Source organism: Pseudorca crassidens, chromosome 15, assembly GCF_039906515.1.
Source record: "Pseudorca crassidens isolate mPseCra1 chromosome 15, mPseCra1.hap1, whole genome shotgun sequence".
In the NCBI taxonomy this organism is placed as follows: Eukaryota; Metazoa; Chordata; class Mammalia; order Artiodactyla; family Delphinidae; genus Pseudorca; species Pseudorca crassidens.
Genome location: NC_090310.1, coordinates 40,389,445 through 40,408,734, shown reverse-complemented (window position 1 = coordinate 40,408,734; position 19,290 = coordinate 40,389,445). Strand labels below are relative to the sequence as shown.

The 19,290-nt window shown below is 39.7% G+C and overlaps 2 protein-coding genes across 8 annotated transcripts in view; one reads left to right on the top strand and one right to left on the bottom strand.

Moving 5' to 3' along the window:
* The window catches only part of RBBP9 (RB binding protein 9, serine hydrolase), a 17,974-nt gene extending 13,428 nt beyond the window's left edge, over positions 1-4,546 (top strand). For 2 of the 5 annotated variants that reach the window (XM_067707331.1, XM_067707333.1), the window contains exons 4-5: positions 886-971; positions 1,360-3,198. In XM_067707331.1, the coding sequence (XP_067563432.1) occupies positions 886-971; positions 1,360-1,586 (313 nt within the window). In that variant the 3' untranslated portion in view covers positions 1,587-3,198. Of the gene's footprint in view, positions 1-885; positions 972-1,359; positions 3,199-4,169 lie in introns of those variants that run through there. The other 3 variants (XR_010935089.1, XR_010935087.1, XM_067707332.1) reach the window with 3 other exon arrangements.
* On the bottom strand, positions 3,289-19,290 carry POLR3F (RNA polymerase III subunit F). Of its 3 annotated transcripts, XR_010935092.1 has the most exons (11): positions 19,072-19,290; positions 17,898-18,015; positions 13,017-13,084; positions 12,634-12,654; positions 12,438-12,505; positions 11,002-11,114; positions 8,882-9,025; positions 8,559-8,666; positions 7,491-7,682; positions 6,032-6,301; positions 3,289-3,423 (listed from the first exon to the last, which is right to left on the bottom strand). XR_010935092.1 is itself a non-coding variant. In XM_067707347.1 (10 exons), exons 1-10 carry the CDS (start codon positions 19,131-19,133, stop codon positions 6,224-6,226), a joined length of 972 nt encoding a protein of 323 aa, XP_067563448.1. In that variant the 5' UTR covers positions 19,134-19,290; the 3' UTR covers positions 5,436-6,223. The 3 variants fall into 3 exon arrangements, 2 of the variants coding, with proteins under 2 accessions (XP_067563448.1, XP_067563449.1); XM_067707347.1 differs by lacking the exon at positions 3,289-3,423 and having other exon boundaries at positions 5,436-6,301; XM_067707348.1 differs by lacking the exons at positions 3,289-3,423; positions 12,634-12,654 and having other exon boundaries at positions 5,436-6,301.

Below are 19,290 nucleotides of genomic sequence, written 5' to 3'. Positions count from 1 at the left end.
ATTTATTAGGTGTAAGAATGATACTGTCGTTACATAAGAGCACAGCCGTGTTCTTAGGGGATACGTGCTAAAGTATTTAGGGGTGAACTGTAGCAAAATTAACGAATCTGGGTGCTTGTTCTCACTTTTCGGTAAGTTTGACATTTTTCAAAGCAAAAGATTGGGGAAAAAGTTTAGGCACGAGAACAAAATACCAACCCTAAACCTTGCCTGGCACCAAGGCCTCCTAGAGCTCTTACCTTTCTAGGTCCTTCCTTAGCCCTGGCCTTTGCTCAGTGAGGGAACTGTCTACAGTTAGCTGAGTGTCTGTTTGCCGGGCACTGTTCTAGGGAACAGGGTCACAAAAATCGAGAAGGCTCAGACCTGCCCTTGAGGGATGCCCTTGGGGGACAGAGGTAAGACAACGCAAACAAGCGTGTGTGAGAGAGGCACAGTTCTGGGACGGTACAGTCACAGACCACTTGCATCTGTCACCTGGGCTGGGGAGGTGTCACGCCTTAGAATGCAGATTCCTTTGCCTCACTCACAATCCTCTGAATCAGATGCTCTGGGCTGAGCCTGGGAATCCACACGTTAACCAACCAAGTAATGCCGACGAATGCACACATCAAAGGGAATGATTACACTTTTTATGTTTATTCAGAAAGAATTATGGAAGAGGTTTGCACTACCTTGAAAACAGAGTAGAAACTCAGGTAGCCCAGGTGAGGTGATTAACCACCAGGCTCATATTTCTGCATTTTCCTTGCTCTTTTTCCTACTAACCTCAGCAGCCTATAGCATGTGCTTTCTGTAAGCTAAATCAAATGAGTTTTGGATGGCTTACTGACTTTCTGGGACCAGATTTAACATTAAACATCAGCTACACCATTCCTCTCGCTCCAGGTACGCAGAGACCCACCGGGTGTGTGCTATCGTGTTAGTGTCTGCGTACACGTCTGACCTGGGGGATGACAACGAACGGGCAAGCGGTAAGTCTGAAGGCAGAAACCGGAAGAGCCCTTCCTGTAGCCACGGGGCTGCACGCTCAGGTAGTAAAACAGCACTGTCTTCCAACAGGTTAACACAAAATCTAACAGCACATGAGGAATATTTACCACCCATCTTTAGGTATAAGTTAGGCACTTAGAGAGGGCAGTGAGCCACTATCTAACCCGTAGTCTAGAACTGAACCCCTGAGCCCTAGCCTCCCCCTTCACCAGTAGCTATGGTATCAAGCCCTACGGATCTGAAAACTGAAGAAGGGCTTCTAACTCAACACTTGGGCTCTGATTCTCTGAGTCTCTGCCATGGTCCTCACTAGAGTGGTGAGAATGGAAAGTATCCATGACACTGAGAGGTTGTGTGTTCTTCTCATAGGATACTTCAGCCGCCCCTGGCAGTGGGAGAAGATCAAAGCCAACTGCCCTCACATTGTGCAGTTTGGCTCCACCGACGATCCTTTCCTTCCTTGGAAGGAACAACAAGAAGTGGCCAACAGGTTGGAAGCCAAATTGTACAGATTCACTGACCGTGGCCATTTCCAGAACACAGAGTTTCATGAATTGGTTAGTGTGGTCAAGTCCATGCTGAAAGTGCCAGGATAGCCAGGGTCCTTCCTGCTGTTGTGCGTAAGGACATGGGAGTCGGGCAACGATCAGGTTATGAACAGATGACAATCATCCATTATCAGATGAATAGCGGGCCTGCAAACCAGATCAAATTAAGGTCCAAAACACACACACGTTTCAATGTTCAAACTAACTTACAAACAGTATTTTCATTTTCCATAGAACCTACATCTCCTCAAATTGCTCTGACCAAAAACAGTATTTTTCCCATTTGATAAGGGACATGGGACAGCTTAACCGCCCTTACCTATACAAAGTGAATAAGACACAAATGAAACCCAGGTTTCCTGATCCCTAGTCCAGATTAAAACTAAACAGGTTTCATGTTATGCTGTAGGAGTTGCATCATAACATGTCCTTAACATGTTGAGAGAGTGACAGACAAGGAGGTTGAGGCAAGGGTCTGCAGGGTCAGGCAGGGATCGGTCTGAGACCAGACTGGCAAGGATTAGGGCGACAGGGAGAACTACTGCTGGGCCCTGTCTGGATTGTTGCCATGTGGGAATTTGGCAAGGCATTGCCAGTTTTCTGATTTTCAAGGAAAGAAATTAATACACTTTTGTATTTAGGGACCATAAGTGTATGTATATGTAATCCACATGTACATGAATTACGTTCAGTCCACAGACATATGGGTGGTTAGTTGGCAACTACAGCGTAAATAAAAAATTTGCAAACACAGCAAGACACAAAGGCCAAGCCATCCATGTGTGACCTCTTGCTGTACGTATTCACTTAGCCAGTGCTTTAGAGCTTGAGAAAAGCCTGAGAAATAGACATGATGTCAAAGGATGAAGTCATGGGAACAGTTTGGATTTTGTTACAAAGTCTTAAATATTTTTAAAAATGATCTTTCCATATCTCAGATTTTGTTCTGTAAAGTGTTCTACCTTTTAATTTCCATGGTCCTTTATATCTCTTTCAGCATCATTCCATGATTTTTCTTCTAATCATACTCCCTCAAAAATAACGCTTTTTCATTTTCCAACGTTTTTTTGGTTATTATTATCCCCAAGTAACATCTCAAAACAATTTGCTGTAAATTCACACCTGATATTTGCTGCAATAATGTGAATTCCCACACTGTTGATACCTAACGAAAATTCAAAGCCATCATTTGAACCTGAAAAGGCTTTTGATTTCTAAGTGTGCTCAAAAAATGTCAGGAGAGATTCTCTAAATTTTTAGCAGCAGTTATCTTAGGGGATGGGAATTTTGGTAGTTATGGTGTGGTGGACGTCTCCTTTTTACATTATACACCTTGGGATTATTTGAGTTTGTGCACTGTCTTTTATAATTAAAAATAAAGATTAAAAAGTTTATTTGGCAAGTTAGTGAAAAACAAAGTAAATAAATCCATTGAATACTTTTCTTAGAGAAGCTGTTTAGCACTGATTTCACAAGCCTATAATCAAAGCTTGATTCTATTTCAATTATTTGGAAGCAGTCATTGTTCTACATATTCTCTGCCTTGTTTTCTGAAGTCCTTTCTCAAAAAAATTTACAAACTTATACAAATAACAGTTCATAATACTTTATTGTCCTCTTCCTCTGTAGAAAAAACCAAATATATACAATTGAGAAATAATTTGATATTCTTTATTCCTATAAAAATAACTTGAGGGGGGCTTCACTGGTGGCGCAGTGGTTGAGAGTCCGCCTGCCGATGCAGGGGACACGGGTTCGTGTCCCGGTCCGGGAAGATCCCACATGCCGCGGAGCGGCTGGGCCCGTGAGCCATGGCCGCTGAGCCTGTGCGTCCGGAGCCTGTGCTCCGCAATGGGAGAGGCCGCGACAGTGAGAGCCCCGCGTACTGCAAAAAAAAAAAAAATAGTAACTTGAATACGATGGTTGAGTTGGGCTGATAGTATGGTAACCAGTAACCACAGGGCGCCAGCAAAGAAAACGTTCAGTTCTTCATTCACAGAAGCCACGGTTCAGGTGCTCACCAGCCACGGCTGACTAGTGCCTCCCTTACTGGACACAGATATAGAGCATTTCCATCCTGATAGAAGGTTCTATTGGACAGCACTGCACTACAGCGCGTGTTACGTGCTTCCCTCACCCACCACCAACGTAGAATTGACTCAACTTGAAGTTACTTTTGTTTGACTAGTTTGCCTATTAGTTGATCACCATAAAAATTATGATCCTATAAAACTTACTCATCACCAAACTAAGATCAGAGGAGTTTCAGGGAAGAACTCCACATGGACTATTCATTTAAACCGTCAAATCATGGCCTTTCATGATTCTCTGTTTGACTCTCTACAGATCTTTATAAAGCAGAGACGGGCCTTGATAGACTCTAGGGAATATCTTTTCAGGTGAGCAAAATACCTTACACTAAATGGAAATCAAGTGTAAGGTTAGAACTTCACTTACAATTTGATTTTTTGGTGTTGTCGTGAGTCTAGAGCACCACAATTTGTTTTGGTCAAAGTTTACTCCTGTAGGGTAGATATCCATTTAATGATCAACAGAGGTGCTGTATTTTAAAATTATTGTCTCGGGGCTTCCCTAGTGGCTCAGTGGTTAAGAATCTGCCTGCCAATGCAGGGGACACGGGTTCGAGCCCTGGTCTGGGAAGATCCCACATGCAGCAGAGCAACTAAGCCCGTGCGCCACAGCTACTGAGCCTGCGCTCTAGAGCCTGCAAGCCACAACTACTGAGCACGTGTGCCACAACTACTGAGCATGCGCTCTAGAGCCCGCGTGCCACAACTACTGAAGCCCACGCGCCTAGAGCCCATGCTCCGCAACAAAGAGAAGCCGCAACAAAGAGAAGCCACCACAATGAGAAGCCCGCGCACCACAACGAAGAGTAGCCCCCACTCGCTGCAACTAGAGAAAGCCGGCACACAGCAACGAAGACCCAACGCTAAAAAAAAAAATTTTTTTAATTTAAAAAATAAATAAATGAATTTTTAAAAAAAGATTGTCTCTATCCTTCTTTAGTTAATATTCAGAATGAAAACCATGCTAAGGGAAACAAGTTTATAGGAGCTCTTTATTCTGGTAGGCAAGGAATACTTTTGTTTTAGCTACTGATTGTAAACTTAAAAAAATCTCTGGCTGTCAAGATACAGTACAAAGTGTATTTAAAACACAAACTGCTTCCTTCGTTCCACTTCTAAGTCTCCTCCAAGCTCAGTTTTGTCATTAAATAAGACAAGCGCCCCTGTGACAGGCTAGGTCCCAGGAAGGGCAGATATTGTTCTTAGCATTCCAGCTCTCTCTGAGAGTGGATCGGAAACCCTCTGTAGTTTCAGGCTCCCAGATTCTTCTGGATCTTACACATCTAGTACTTGAAATGATCTTTGTTTCAAAGCACCAGTGTCATCAAAGGCTAATTCTGTACAGCTGGCCACAGAATTTATCTGGTTCTTAAAAACTGGATACTGAGCTGAATTTTATTTTACTGTTTATCTCAAAATAACCCTTGTGTTGGTTCTCCAAACCTGGTGTTTGAACTCAGGCCCCAGCAGAGCTTCCCTTTCCCTCGGTCCCCCGCTTTTGGCCTGGACACAGAAACTTTTAAGTGGCGCTACGAAGTGAAAATATGACAGTTGAGATCCTAAAAAGACCTATAGCTAACTTCTGTGTAACAATACATCAAGTAACCTATTGTTTTCTGTTGAGCTGAAGATTGGGACTGAAAGTGCTATTAGAACTGAGGACAATTATAATGGCTTCCTGCTTAGTTTAGACCTATTACACCATGAATTTTAGAACAGAATATGGAAAAAAATCTAAAACAGGATAAGGAAAGAAGAATGATAATCGCCCCCACCCCGCCCAATAAAGTGAATGGAGGGCAATGGATTCTTTTTAGTTTTAATTTTAGTTAAATAAGAATCCAGGGGAAAATTCTAGCAAATAATACAATTGAGCCACAGAGTGAAACTTGTAAGACTTTAACAAAGAAGAACCAGTGAAAATATTCCATTTAAGATGAGAGTAATTAATATTTATACACTAAAAAGATATCCTTGACAACAGCGTCATTTGGGTTTGAGGTAAGTACAGAGGCATAATCCTCTGAAAGAATATTGCGGACATAAAAAGGCATCAACAGTGTGTAGAAAAGGGATGTTCCACTGTGTCCCCCCCTCATGCCCCAAGTTTGCGTTCTCCCCTGCTATTCCTGCCTTCTTTTTCATTTCTTCTCAATGAAACTGCTGAGAAAACAGAAATGGTGACACTGGGTCATATATAAAAATTTCCCAATGAAGACCTTAATAAGTAACTTTAAAACAGGCATTTTAAAGCTCTAGCCGTTATCACAGTACTTGGTGAATATGAACATATTTGCTTCTTTTCCCGTGAATCATCAAGAGTCTTGAAAGCTTCAGAAGGTGGTCTTCCAGGAGTTCAAAGTATTTTACTTATGGAAGAATGGATTTCACTACTAACCTTACCTGTTTCATGTCCTGTTGCCTACTCTACCAATGTAAATTTAGTCTTCATAGATTAAAAAAATTTTTTTCGTAGCAGCAAGTTTTTATCTTGAGGTTTGCTTTCAAGGGAATTTGATGTGCCATCAGGAATCAAATTATTTGTTCCCAAAGTAACTTCATTTGCAAAATGTCAGTAAAGTTCATAGCTCTCTATTAAAATTCGAGCCACTCTGTCATGTAAATACAGTTAGATGGTGAAATCTCACCACCTTCATGGCAGTCGTCAAAAACCTTTAAAAAAGAAAAAAGGTTATATTCAAACTGAAGTTTTAAAATTATTACATTATAGGTAATGTCTTAAATATCAACTACAACAAAATTCTAACAAAATATCCAAGATCCAACCATTTATTTAAAGCAATATTAAAAACAAAACTTTCGAAGTGAAAGAGGTTAGGACTGTAAATAAGAACATACTGGAACAGGACCTGCTCTGTGATCATAGAGTGAGTGAGAGACCTTTCACTGTAGCACTAAGCCGACCATATCCACCTACCCACTGGGCAGAAGGCAGGTAACAAGAGTCCAGGAAGGGAGATATATACACACGAATGACTTAATCTTAACTAACCAAATGTTTCATGTTGAGCCACCTTCCTTTTTGTGAAGGGTGCTAAATAGAATTCCCAACAGGTTAGCCTTTTTTCTAGGAGTTGAAACCAGGGCATAGAGAGCTTAGGCATGTAGACAATAAAACACGGACTAACAGCCCAAGAACATAAATGCCACAAGGGCTGGCACGGTGCCTGCAGCACACAGGTGGCTTTCAGAGACTATCTGGGAACAAAAGAATGAAGAGTGTGGGGCGGGCCTCGAGGGAAAGCACATCACCTCTGGGTGTGAGTCCTGGTTGTTGTGTCTCAGCTGAATGCTTAGGTCGCCCTCAGCCTGAGTTCCCTCACACTTAAAGGGAAGTAACATCACTAGCTCCAAGGGACGTAAGGAGGATTAAATGAGACCACAGAAATCTTCAAGAACATGTCTGGCCCATAGTAGGTTCTCAACAAATCTCATTTCCCTCCCTACTGAGGTGAAATGATTAGCCCTCATCAAAAATCGTCCATCTGGGGACTTCCCTGGCAGTCCAGTGGTCAAGACTCCACGCTTCCACTGCAGGGGGTGCAGGTTCGACCCCTGGTCAGGGAACTAAGATCCCACATGCCGTGCAGTGCAGCCAAAAAGAAAAAAAATGTCCATTTTGGGGCCAAGAGCAGAAAACAAATTTCCTTAACATGGTTATTCTAAGAAAGAATACAAGGTGATGATTTGTTCGTTAAAGCTCTGTCATCAAGGTTACATGGAGGTTTCCACAGTTCTTGGTCAACCCTGAGTTTGAGAAAACTAGGGTATGCTTGATATGCATTATGTGGCATCTGCACTCGGTGGCAGTTAAGTGTAAAGGGAAGCCATTGTAACTCACCGGGCAGAGTCCGCAGGGGGCCCGGACCAATCCCGTGGGCGGGATGATCGGATTGACTGCCCTGTACAGTTTCATGTGTCCGTCCACACTGCCTACGGTGCCTTCTTTTGCAGCGATGATAGTCATCTCCACTTTCCCATCATAAATGAGTGTATTTAAGATGGTCTCAATGTCCTCCATGGACAACTCTACCTACAAAAGGGATACGTTAGAAAGGACCCAAAAAGGACAAGGAGACATCATTTTGGAGGGTGTTAAAAAACATAAAAGGCCACAATTCCTTGGTGAAATGGGGAAGGATTATGCTGGAGAGTAAATGGAGGCATAAAGAGGCTGAACAATGGCCAAAGTGAGCACAGACCCTCAAATGCCAGGGGCAGGGCTCTGAGCTCGCACTGAGCTTGACACTTGCTGATGTCTTCACCCTCCCAAGGAAAATCTAGACATCTTGTAACATTCTTTGGCAAGAATTTGATGGAGGTTTATAAAATGCTTGAGCAGAAAGGTATTTTAGACATCAAATAGTCCAAATTCCTGTTTTTTTATGAAAGAGAGATCTGGAGCCCAGGAAATGAAAATTTGTCCAAGCAGCCACTTCAGCTTCTTCTCTGATGATGAAAAGTATCAAGCACAGTGTGTCTGTACAGATCTTCAGAGAATGTGCTGACAATGCCACTAACATCTCATAAGTAGGAAAATACCAATAAACGACAACTGCTATGATGATGGATGTCTGGCACATATATGGAAACGTCCCCAAGAGAATCAAGAACTTGTCAGAACAGACTTTTGAATCTGGTAGTGAAATGCACTGCCAGGCCTCCACTCTGCTGCTCTGTAGCCCAAGCTCAGGTACATACAGTTCAGAAAGTGCCCGACGGCAATGACCGCCATTGCCTGACTGCCTTAGGACAGTACTTCCTCAAAGTGGGTTCTGCAGAATGTACATGGGTATCACCAGAAAAAAGGGTCTGGGTCAGCTGTGTTTGCAATACATTGTAAACTATATCCCTATGATGAAGAATAAGTTTTTAAAAATAAGATGAAAATTAGAAACCGAGTTCCAACCTTACTGATCCCCAATTCACAGATATACTTCCACACTTCATGTGATGAAGCAAATGAACTATTTCTTTGTATCATTGGATTCTGTTTGCTTTCTCGTGCTGTTTCTGCCTATAAGGGTAGAAACATAAATTTCAGGAAGAATTCTGGTGCCTTCTGAATACAATTCATAGTGAGAACAACAACAGGACATATTTTGTTTAGTAAAAATGACCAATTTCAATGTTTTCAATTCCTGTAAGATATGATACACAAGATTAAACATTCCTTATGAAGAAACTTAAAAAAACTATACTTGGAGTGATGTTTCCTCAATTATGCCTCACCTTGGTTTGCAGGAATTTAAAACACTGTTGGTTAAGCACCTCTACAAATTCAGATTCAAAATCCTGGTCACTGTACCAGGCTCCACCGGTCACAGAGCGGTCTGGCTGCAGGTTATAGAGCATGTACACCTTCTTTTTTGAGGCCTAGGAAAAAACACGCACAGTAGATGGTTAGAGGTAACAAAATAGTCTTCCAAAACTAAGACTTAAAAACCCCCAAAGCTTCATATTTCAGAGCAGTTTGGGATTTACAGAATTATTGTGAAGATGGGACCTTGTGCTCAGCTTCCTCTAGTACTAACACCTGACATTACCAGAGTACATCTGTTATAGCTAATGAAACAATATTGATAGGTCAATATTAATTATAAAGTCTACACTTTATTCAGATTCCCTTCGTTTTTCCCTAATGTCCTTTTAATGGTCCAGGATCCTATCCAGAATACCATATTATTACAAATTTATTATACATGAGGCAGACTTTGGTTGTGACAGTTTCTCAGACTTTCCTTGTTATTGGTGAATTTGCCATTTTTTAGAATTACTGGCAAAAAATTCTGTAGGAAGTCCCTTAATTGGGATTTGTCTGAGTAGACTGGAAAAAAGACCACAGAGGTAAAGTGCACTTCTCATCATGTCATATCAAGAGTACTTGATCATCACTAAATGATGATTGATTGTCATCAATATAACTTATCAGCCTTGACATTATAAATCCATCACCTGGTTTGAGGTAGTGTTTCTCAGTTTTCTCCACTGTAAAGTTACCTTTTTGTCCTGACCTTTCCATATGTGGAAGGAAGCCACCACGCACAGTCCACACTTAAAGACTGGGAGTTCGCTCTACTTCCTTGAGGATGAAGAGTCTACACAAATTATTTGGAATTCTTCTGCATGAAGACTTCTCTATTCTCGCCCATTGATTTATTTATTCAAACATTTATATTAGTATGTTCTCATGAATATTTATTTTATACTTTGGGTTACAATCTAATACTACTTTAGTCTGAAACTTTGAAAACATCATGCTAAGTGAAAGAAGCCAGACACTAAAGACCACATATTGGTAGTTCCCTGGAAGTCCAGTGGTTAGGACTCGGTGCTGTCACTGTCTTGGCCCAGGTTCAATCCCTGGTCAGGGAACTAAGATCCCACAAGCCACACGGCATGGCCAAAAAAACCCAAAACAAAACAAAACACAGCAACATTAAAAAGATATAATTTAAAAAATTAGAACAGTGTGGTGACTGCAGAACTCTGTGAATATACTAAAACCCACTGAATTAAATCTCAATAAAGCTGCTACTAAAAATAAAGATGTACAGCATGATTGGCAAAATGAAGCTAGGCATGGGTACATGGGGATTCATTTTGTTATTTTCTATACTTTTGTACATATTTGAAATTATCCAATAAAAATGTGGAAGAGAAATAATATTCTAAATGAGGGAGTGGTAGGACATAAATACCATTGATAAATAAAACCACTGATGACTATCAAATTTTTATTTGCTGAATTTTGTGTTCAAGCACACTTTAATCTAGGAGCACCCCAGCTCCTCTGATGCCTCAATCAGTGAAGTCAGCAATGTGTCTCCTGGAGCCAGCTCTGGATCCTGGAGCCCCTGGAGGATGTGACGGGGTGGCTGGCAAGAGGAGGAGGAGAAATCCCATGTGCTGGAACAGATGCTCCACCAGGGCCAGGGCAGAGAACTTTCTGTGACCTGCTCACTGATGTATTCCAAGCCCCCAGAACAGTGCCCAGCACACAGCAAATGCACGACGGGTATTTGTGGAATGGGTAATCTCATACACCAGGTTGAAATAAATTATCTTACATACCACAAAATCCAGGAAGAATGTTCGTGATCCCCCAAATTCTTTACTGAAGCGAGTAAGTAGTTTTAGATTTTTGAGTGGGTAAGACTCTAAGAGTTAACTGGCAGTGACATATCTAAAGCAGCATCTCCAAACCATCCGATATGAGCTAAAATTTAAAAAATCTTTTTTGACCAGTTGTTTTAAATCATGACATAGCTTAAAGAATAAAAACCTGAAATATACTTGGAGTAATATATGTACAGAGAACATCCAGGGGAAGAAAAGAGATGGTTACTCACTGCCACAGACTTAACAGCTTTAATTAGCTTTTTACTTTCCAGATTCTTTAGAATTTTGTTAATTTCTGTTAATGGCAAGTTGCTTTTGTATCGGATATCTCTGCTCCATATTCCTATAAGAAAGTAAAGTAAAATAAGTTGAACACTATAGGATATGTGTTTCTTTTCCCATTGCTTATATCTCATTATAAATCTAGCAAAATATGTATATATTCCTAGAGCATAGCTATAGGAAAAATGAATTAGAGGTAAGAGTCTCAGATAAAGTAACAAAAATATGCAAAACAATACATAAGTTATATGTTCTATTTTCTAACCGGAAATTTCTTGGAATGCCAGTGTGGCACCTTTTAAAAAACATATGAAAAGGACATTTTTGTAATGGAAGAAAAATCTTGAATGTCACTGAATTAACATATATTGCCTTTTCCATGCCCCCCTACATCCCAACCTCTTTTTTTCTTTAAATATCACTTTAGATTGTATATGTGAAAAACAACCTTAAGTTTGGGTCTGGGTTGGCTGCCACCCTTGATGAGAGCAAAAAACACTTTATGAGAGCATCTGTGTGCATGTATGTCCATTATTTATACAGCACTATATTTGGAAAATAGAAAGATTACAGTTCCCATAGTCACTAAAAGCCTGTGCAGAAAGCTATGATTTTTCTTTCAAAGAAGGAAATATGTGTTATATGTATAAAAGGAATTTATGTTAAAACATTTTGCTGTATTTTCTTCCCAACGTGAAGGCATAATAAGATAGGAAGATTTTTTTAAAATAGAGAAGGACTTCATCATATTTATTTTTAAAATTTTAATTTAACTTCCCAACACATATAAAAATTATATGACTTCAGATTACATCGTAATTGTTAAAGCTAATATCAATGACTCAAACAGATCTTAAATTGTAATAACAGCAATTTCGATAAAGTTCTTTAAGGGCAACAGGAGAGGAACTAAATAGCTCTTGAGGGAGCTACACCAGACACTGCCACACTGCACTAGGCGTCCCTCGGATTTTTGCAAAAACCAGAGATGTTATTATCCACCATTTACAGATAAGAGGAAGAAACGAAACCTTCCAAAATTTAGCAAGTAAGGATTAAAAAAAAAAACTCTTAAGTTTTAATTTATTTATTTTGAATAGATAATATATTCATATGGTCCACATTCAGAAGTCTCTTTCCATCCCTGCCCACAGCCATCTCGTTCCTATCTCCCTGAGGCAACAACAGTGTCACTCCTGGGTGTCCTTCAAATGTATGTACATTATATATTGTTATATATATATGTGTGTGTGTTATATTTTCTTCTTTTAACAAACGGCAGCATACTGAACTGACTGATCTATATCCTGGGAAGCCAGGATCTCAGTCCCCACTATCTGGTCCTAGAGACAATGTTGTTTCTGCTGTTCCTCTACATGCTTACCTTTATTTCCTGCATCCTCTATGATTTGATATACTAGTTTTTCCTGGTTATCTGATCCTTTCATTTTACTGCAGGGAAATAAAGGAGAATTAAAAAGGCAAAGAGGTACAGGATAATCTAATAATCTACAAGACTACTGAAACGAATGAGCAGACAAGGTCATCACATTGACTTATTTACCAAAAGAAGGGCTTACCTTAAAAAGAATGAGACAGGGCTGTATGTACCAAATGAAAAGATGTCCAAGATATAGTAAGTGAAAAAAAACAAGTTGCAAAACAGTATGGATATCATGATCCCATTTTTGTTAAAATAAGAAAAAAAAAGAGAGAGAGATTATATATAAATATATGGTATATAAATATATAATCATCTATATGTATTTATATATACCTATAAGAAAGGATATATGCCAAAATATTAACAGCAGCTATCTCTGGGAAATGGAACGCATATGGGAGGTGAGATGATACACGGGCCAGGTTTACATGATGCAATTCTGTACTGGCTTTTTTTCCCCAAACATATATTACTTTTATCATATTAAAATTTTCTTAAAATAAAAAATTAGGTGCTTACCCAGCATTCTGAGACTCCTTTATTCTATACAGAAGGCCTGTATTGCTCCTTAAGAGATCCAGCTGACCCTAAAGTTGTTTTTTTTAAAAAAGAAAATAACAGTGAATTATTTTGGAGATAAATCCAATGACAAACATTAATGCATTCTTCAATATTTTACACGGACTAAAATAGCCTACCTCCCATAGTTGCCAGTTCTTCACTTGAGTACTTACGTTTTTTCCTACATGTCACATGTGATGTACTTTTTAAAACTTAACTCTTTATCTCGCCATTTCCCCAAATATTAATACCTAACAATTTTCTACATGTTAGATCCTGGCTTGGTTATATGATCAATGTGTAAAGAATTTTAAACAAGCAGCTTTAGAATAATAAATAAAAATCCATATTTAATTCAAATAAATTCAATAAATATATATAAATATAGTAAAATGTAATTTGTCTAAAACAGTTCAAATAAAGGCTATTCATGCAAAAATATTCTATGATACAATGAGTAAATGAAATTTACAATGTTAATAGTAACATTTACTGACATGTGTGATTTCTGTAGTGTTACATGAAAATTAGGCAGAAAGGTCAACCAATGAATAAAAGGCCTGTAGTAGTTCTGTTTTTATACAAGTCACAAGTAAAACAAAGCATGTGTGTCACGCTTCTGCATTTCCTTGGGTCTGAACTTAGGAGAACCCAGATGGCTGTTACCACTGGGCTTCCAGCAGTTCAGGGAAGCACGGCTAAGAGAGGCCCCATTCCCACGAGTTAAGGCTGGGCAGACCCATGACTTGGAATTAGGTTGATATATGGATAAACAGCAATACTTTCCCTCCCTCCCTCAAACCACAAAGCCCAATTTGGAGGCTCCATTCAGTTGTTCATCTCAGCCTATGAACATTTACTGAACACTTGTACTGTGATATATGTTTGGGGGGGACAAACATGGATTCTGAAAGAGAATTGCACAGCTGACTTCAATACCATCGGGTTGGCATTAAGACAGAGCTAAGTAAAGGGTGGGACGGCCTCTCAGAGAAGCAGCTTTGGCCCAGCCTGGGGGGTCAGTGAGGATCCCTGGAGTCGATAGCAGAGATGAGTCTTGAGAATAATGAGGAGTCAGTCTGTGAGGAAAGGGAAAAAGGGCCTGCTAAGCAGGGAAGACAGCATGAGCAAAGGAACTGAGGCATGAAACAGCGTGATTTGCTAGGGAACCAAAAACCATCTGTTCCTTCTGAAAACTAACTTTTGAGTTGGAGGGGTGGAGGGAGATGAGGTGGGTGCAGAAGGGAGGGGCTCAGTGTGGTAAACCCAGGAGTGTGGACTTGAATCTCTAGAGTTGAGAGAAGAGTTTTTGGTGGGAAAGTGACTTGGTCAAATCTGTATTTAAGACAGAGCAGGCTGGTTGCTCTGAGGCACATGGAGCCAGGAAAGCCCGTTAAGATGCACTGTAATAGTCCAAGTAAAAGCCAAGAGCCTGAAGACATGCAGGGGTAGTAGGAATGGAAAAAGTGGAACAGATTTGAGAATTGTTTAAGAGGTAAAATCAGCAACACTCATGATTTATTAGTAATTACTCCCTTGCTTAAAATTCTTCAGTAGCTCTACCACTGCCTACAGCCTGTAGCCGACAGAACTGGCAATAGGTGGGGTTGCAGAGGTGGTGAAAGAGAGTGAGGTGCTGAGCATAATTTTCAGACAGAAAGAAAAGGCTAAAAGGGAGGGTCCGAGAACAAAAACATTTTTAATTGCCACACTTCCCAGCATGCCTTGCTCTATCCATCCTGGAGTTGAAGACCTTCACAATGGTGAATTGACCAGAAAAAACCAACACTCGTTTTTTCCTTTGGCTAGAACAGTGTTCAGCAATCTGGTGCACTGCTTTTTTTTTGAACTGAAGTATAGTTGAGTTACAATATTATATAAGTTTCAGGTGTACAACATAGTGATCTCATATTTATAGATTATACTCCATTTAAAGTTATTATAAAATATTGATTATATTCCCTGTGCTGTACAATATATCCTTGTAGCCAATTTATTTTATACATAGTAGGTTGTACCTCTTAATCCCATACCCTTATCTTGCCCCTCCCTCTCCCCACTGGTAACCACTAGTTTGTTTTCTATATCTGTGAGTCTGTTTTGTTATATTCATTCCTTTGTTTACTTTTTAGATCCCACATATAAGTGATATCATATGTGTATTTGTCTTTCTCTGTCTGACTTACTTCACTTAGTATGATAATCTTTAGGTCCAACCATGTTGCTGCAAAGGGCATCATTTTGTTCTTATTTATGGCTGAGTAATATTCCATTGTATACATGTACCACATCTTCTTTATCCATTCATCTGTTGATGGACACTTAGGTTGCTTCCATATCTTGGTTATTGTAAATAATGCTGCTATGAACATTTGGGTGCATATATCTTTTTGAATTAGTATTTTCATTTTCTTTGGATATATACCCAGGAGTAGAATTGCTGGATCATATGGTAGCTCTATTTTTAGTATTTTGAGGAACCTCCATACTGTTTTCCACAGTGGTGGCACCAATTTACATTCCCACCAACAGTGTACAAGGATTCCCTTTTCTCCACATCCTCACCAACATTTGTTGTTTGTGGTCTTTTTTATGATAGTCACTCTGACAGGTGTGAGTGATATCTCATTGTTGTTTTGATTTGCATTTCTCTAAAAATGTTGCTACAATTTATGTCAGTGTTCTGCCTGTGTTTTCTTCCAGGAGTTTTACAGTTTCCAGTCTTACAGTTAAGTCTTTAATCCTTTTTGAGTTTATTTTTATATATGTGTGAGAAAAAGTCCTAATTTCATTTTTTACATGTAGCTGTCCATTTTTCCTAGCACCACTTGTTGAAGAGACTCTTTTCCCCATTGTATACTGTTGATTCCTTCATCTTAAATTAATTGACCGTAAGTGGATGGGTTTATTTCTGGGCTCTCTATTCTGTTCCATTGATCTATGTATCTCTTTTTGTGCCAGAACTATACCGTTTTGATTACTGTGGCTTTGTAGTATAGTCTGAAGTCAGGAAGCATGACACCTCCAGCTTTGTTCTTTTTCTCTCAAGATTGCTTTGGCTATTTGGGCTCTTTTGTGGCTACCCATACATTTTCGTATTATTTATTTTAGTTCTGTGAAAAATGTCCTGGGTATTTTGATAAGGATCACATTAGATCTGTAGGTTGCTTTGGATAATATGGACATTTAAACAATATTAATATAGTCTTTATTTTTTATTTATTTATTTTATGGCTGCACCACGCAGCATGCAGGATCTTAGAACCCACGCCCCCTGAAGTGGAAGTGTGTATTCTTAACCACTGGACCACCAGGGAAGTCCCCATTTTAACAATATTAATTCCACCAGTCCAAGAACATTGGATATCTTTCTATTTCTTTGTAGCACCTTCAATTTCCTTCATCAGTGTTTTATAATTTTCAAAGTTAGGTCTTTCACCTCCTTGGTTAAGTTTATTCCTAGGTATTTTATTCCTTTTGTGTGATTTTTAAACAAGATTGTTTTCTTGCTTCCTCTGATAGTTCATTATTAGTGTATAGAAAAGCAACAGATTTCTGTGTATTAATCTTGACCCTGCAACTTTACTGAATTCATTTATTAGTTCTAATAGTTTTTTGATTGAGATTTTAGGGTTTTCTATATATAGTATCATGTCATCTGCAAATAAGGACAGTTTTATTTCTTCCCTTCCCATTTGTATGCCTGGGCTCTGGCAGTGAAAGCACCAAGTCCTAACCACTGGACTGCCAGGGAATTCCCTTCTTCCTGATTTTAGAGGAAAGGCTTTCAGCTTTTCACCACTGAATATGATGTTAGCTATGGGTCTGTCATAAATGGCTTTTATTATGTTGAAATATGTTCCCTCTATACCAACTGTGCTAAGAGTTTTTATCATGAATGGATGTTGAATTTTGCCAAATGCTTTTTCTGTGTCAATTGAGAAGATCATGTGAATTTTATCCTTCCTTTTGTTACTGTGGTGTATTACACTGATTGATTTCTGCATATTGAACCATTTTTGCCTTCCTGTAATAAATCCCATTTGGTCATGGTATATGATCCTTTTTGCATACTGTTGAATTTGGTTTGCTAATATTTTGTTGAGGATTTCTACATGTATATTCATCGGAGACACTGGCCTCTAATTTTCTTTTTTTGGTAGCATCTTTGTCTAGTTTTGGTATCAGAGTAATGGGAGCCTCATAGAACGAATTTGGGAGTGTTTCCCTCTTCAATTTTTTCGAAGTGTTTGAGAAGGACTAGTATTTGCTCTTCTTTATATGTTTGCCAGAACTCCCCTGTGAAGCCATCCAGTCCAGGACTTTTGTTTGCTGGGAGTTTTTTGATTACTAATTCCATTTTACTACTAGTGACTGGACTGTTCAGATTGTCTATTTCTTCCTGATCATCACATGTTTATTCCTTAACTGTTTATTGTAGCTATAGTTGATTTTTCCATTTTTTGTCTTTTAATCTTCATACTAGCTTATTTAAGTGTTTGATCCAAAGCCTTTACTATGTATTTGCCTTTACTAGCAGTAAAAAGCAAACAGAAGGTGTGAATAGACTATGCCCATAGGTAGCTGTGTGCCATTATGTAGCTTAGTGACAATTAGGTTACTAAATATAACAGTTAAAATACAAGTATTTCATTTGTCTTGTAAAATGCATATTACTTCTTCTTTCCTTAATTCAGGCAGTCTGAGCTGTTTCCTGGTTTGGAGTCTTATCAGTCACAACCTAACACACTTTTGAGAATGGTTTCGTGACTACATAACAGGAAGTAATGACAATCACAACATTTAAGTAATTACATGAACTAGTTGGATTCACCTTACCATGGACAACAGTCTATTGATGGCCACTGCCCGCTGCTGGGCTTCTATATGCGGCATTTCATTCTGAATTACTTGGTCTGTGATTCCATGAGGGAACTGGTGACATAATTCTATAATCCTAGGAACAAAGGCATTAATGATATTCATGTTTCTACCTATCTCAAGAGGTGGTAGGGGAAAAAAATACAAGAAGAACAGTTTGGAATTGTGCCTTTTTTCACATCTGATAGATAATCTAGGTTTCTACAATGGTTCTGATTCAAAGCATATTAAAAATGAGGACGATGCTTTTGAAATACACGTTTACATTTTTATTGTATTTAAGAGAAGCATTTCTTTTCCTTATTCACATGAACTTTAAATCAGAACAAAAGTCAAATGAAAACACAGAAAGACATATTAAAGCTGAGGCTTCAGTTTTCTCAGACGGTACAAGTATGACAAAGGGAAGATACAGTGCCTTGGATAGCCATAAGTCTGTGAGCAGGAGGTAAATCAAACACTTCTGGTGGGAAGTCAAAATCTGTTATGACAATTCACCACAACTGGGACCTGCTTTTAGAATTATCTCTAAGAAACAAAAATAAACCCGAATTTTCATCTTGCCCTAGGATCATCATATGTGTTATTCATAATAGTTTTAAAAAGTTGGGGTCCTTTAAAACTATGTGGTAACCTAAAAATTGCAGTGCACGGTAGAATACATAAAATCGGCAGAGGCTTTGGGCGCCCTAAAATCTTCACTTATATACTGCACTAAAACCATCTGACTTGTGTTGCTTCATAACAGAAAACTGCACCCTAACTTCGGCTAAACGTTCTGCCACGGGAATTCCCTTATTGACAAGGGCGATCCAGGATCAGAACGTGTATCCACAAGTACTATGGGGAAAACGCCGAGTCTTCACTCTGAGCATGGATCACCTTAATGTGGGAAAGAAGCGCATCAGTAGAGCTTCCCGAACAGCACCAGGGAAAGGTCAGCTACACAATTTTGCAAACTGTCCGACTCGTTTCGAAATTAAGAGTTCTGTTTTCCGGGGATGGGAGGAGGGTTCCAACACCCGCGATCCCCTCCCTGCGCGTCCACTGAACTTGCGAGGGTCCCGGAGACGGGGTCCAGCGCCTCGCGGGGCCTCCCGAGCCGGGAAACAATTCTCACTCACTGATTTACCTGTTTTCGATTTCGACCGGATCCGCGTCGGGCGGCTGCACTTTCACCTTCACCTCGGCCATGAGGGCGCTGGTCCCGGTCCCTGGGGGAAGAGACGGTCCGGAAAGCCGGACAGCAAGCGGGGGAACCCTAGAACCTATGAAGACAGCGGCCGGCACATGGGCCTTCTTCCTCGTGTCGCAAGCGGTCCTTCTTTGCCAGTCGCCTTGAGGTGGCCAA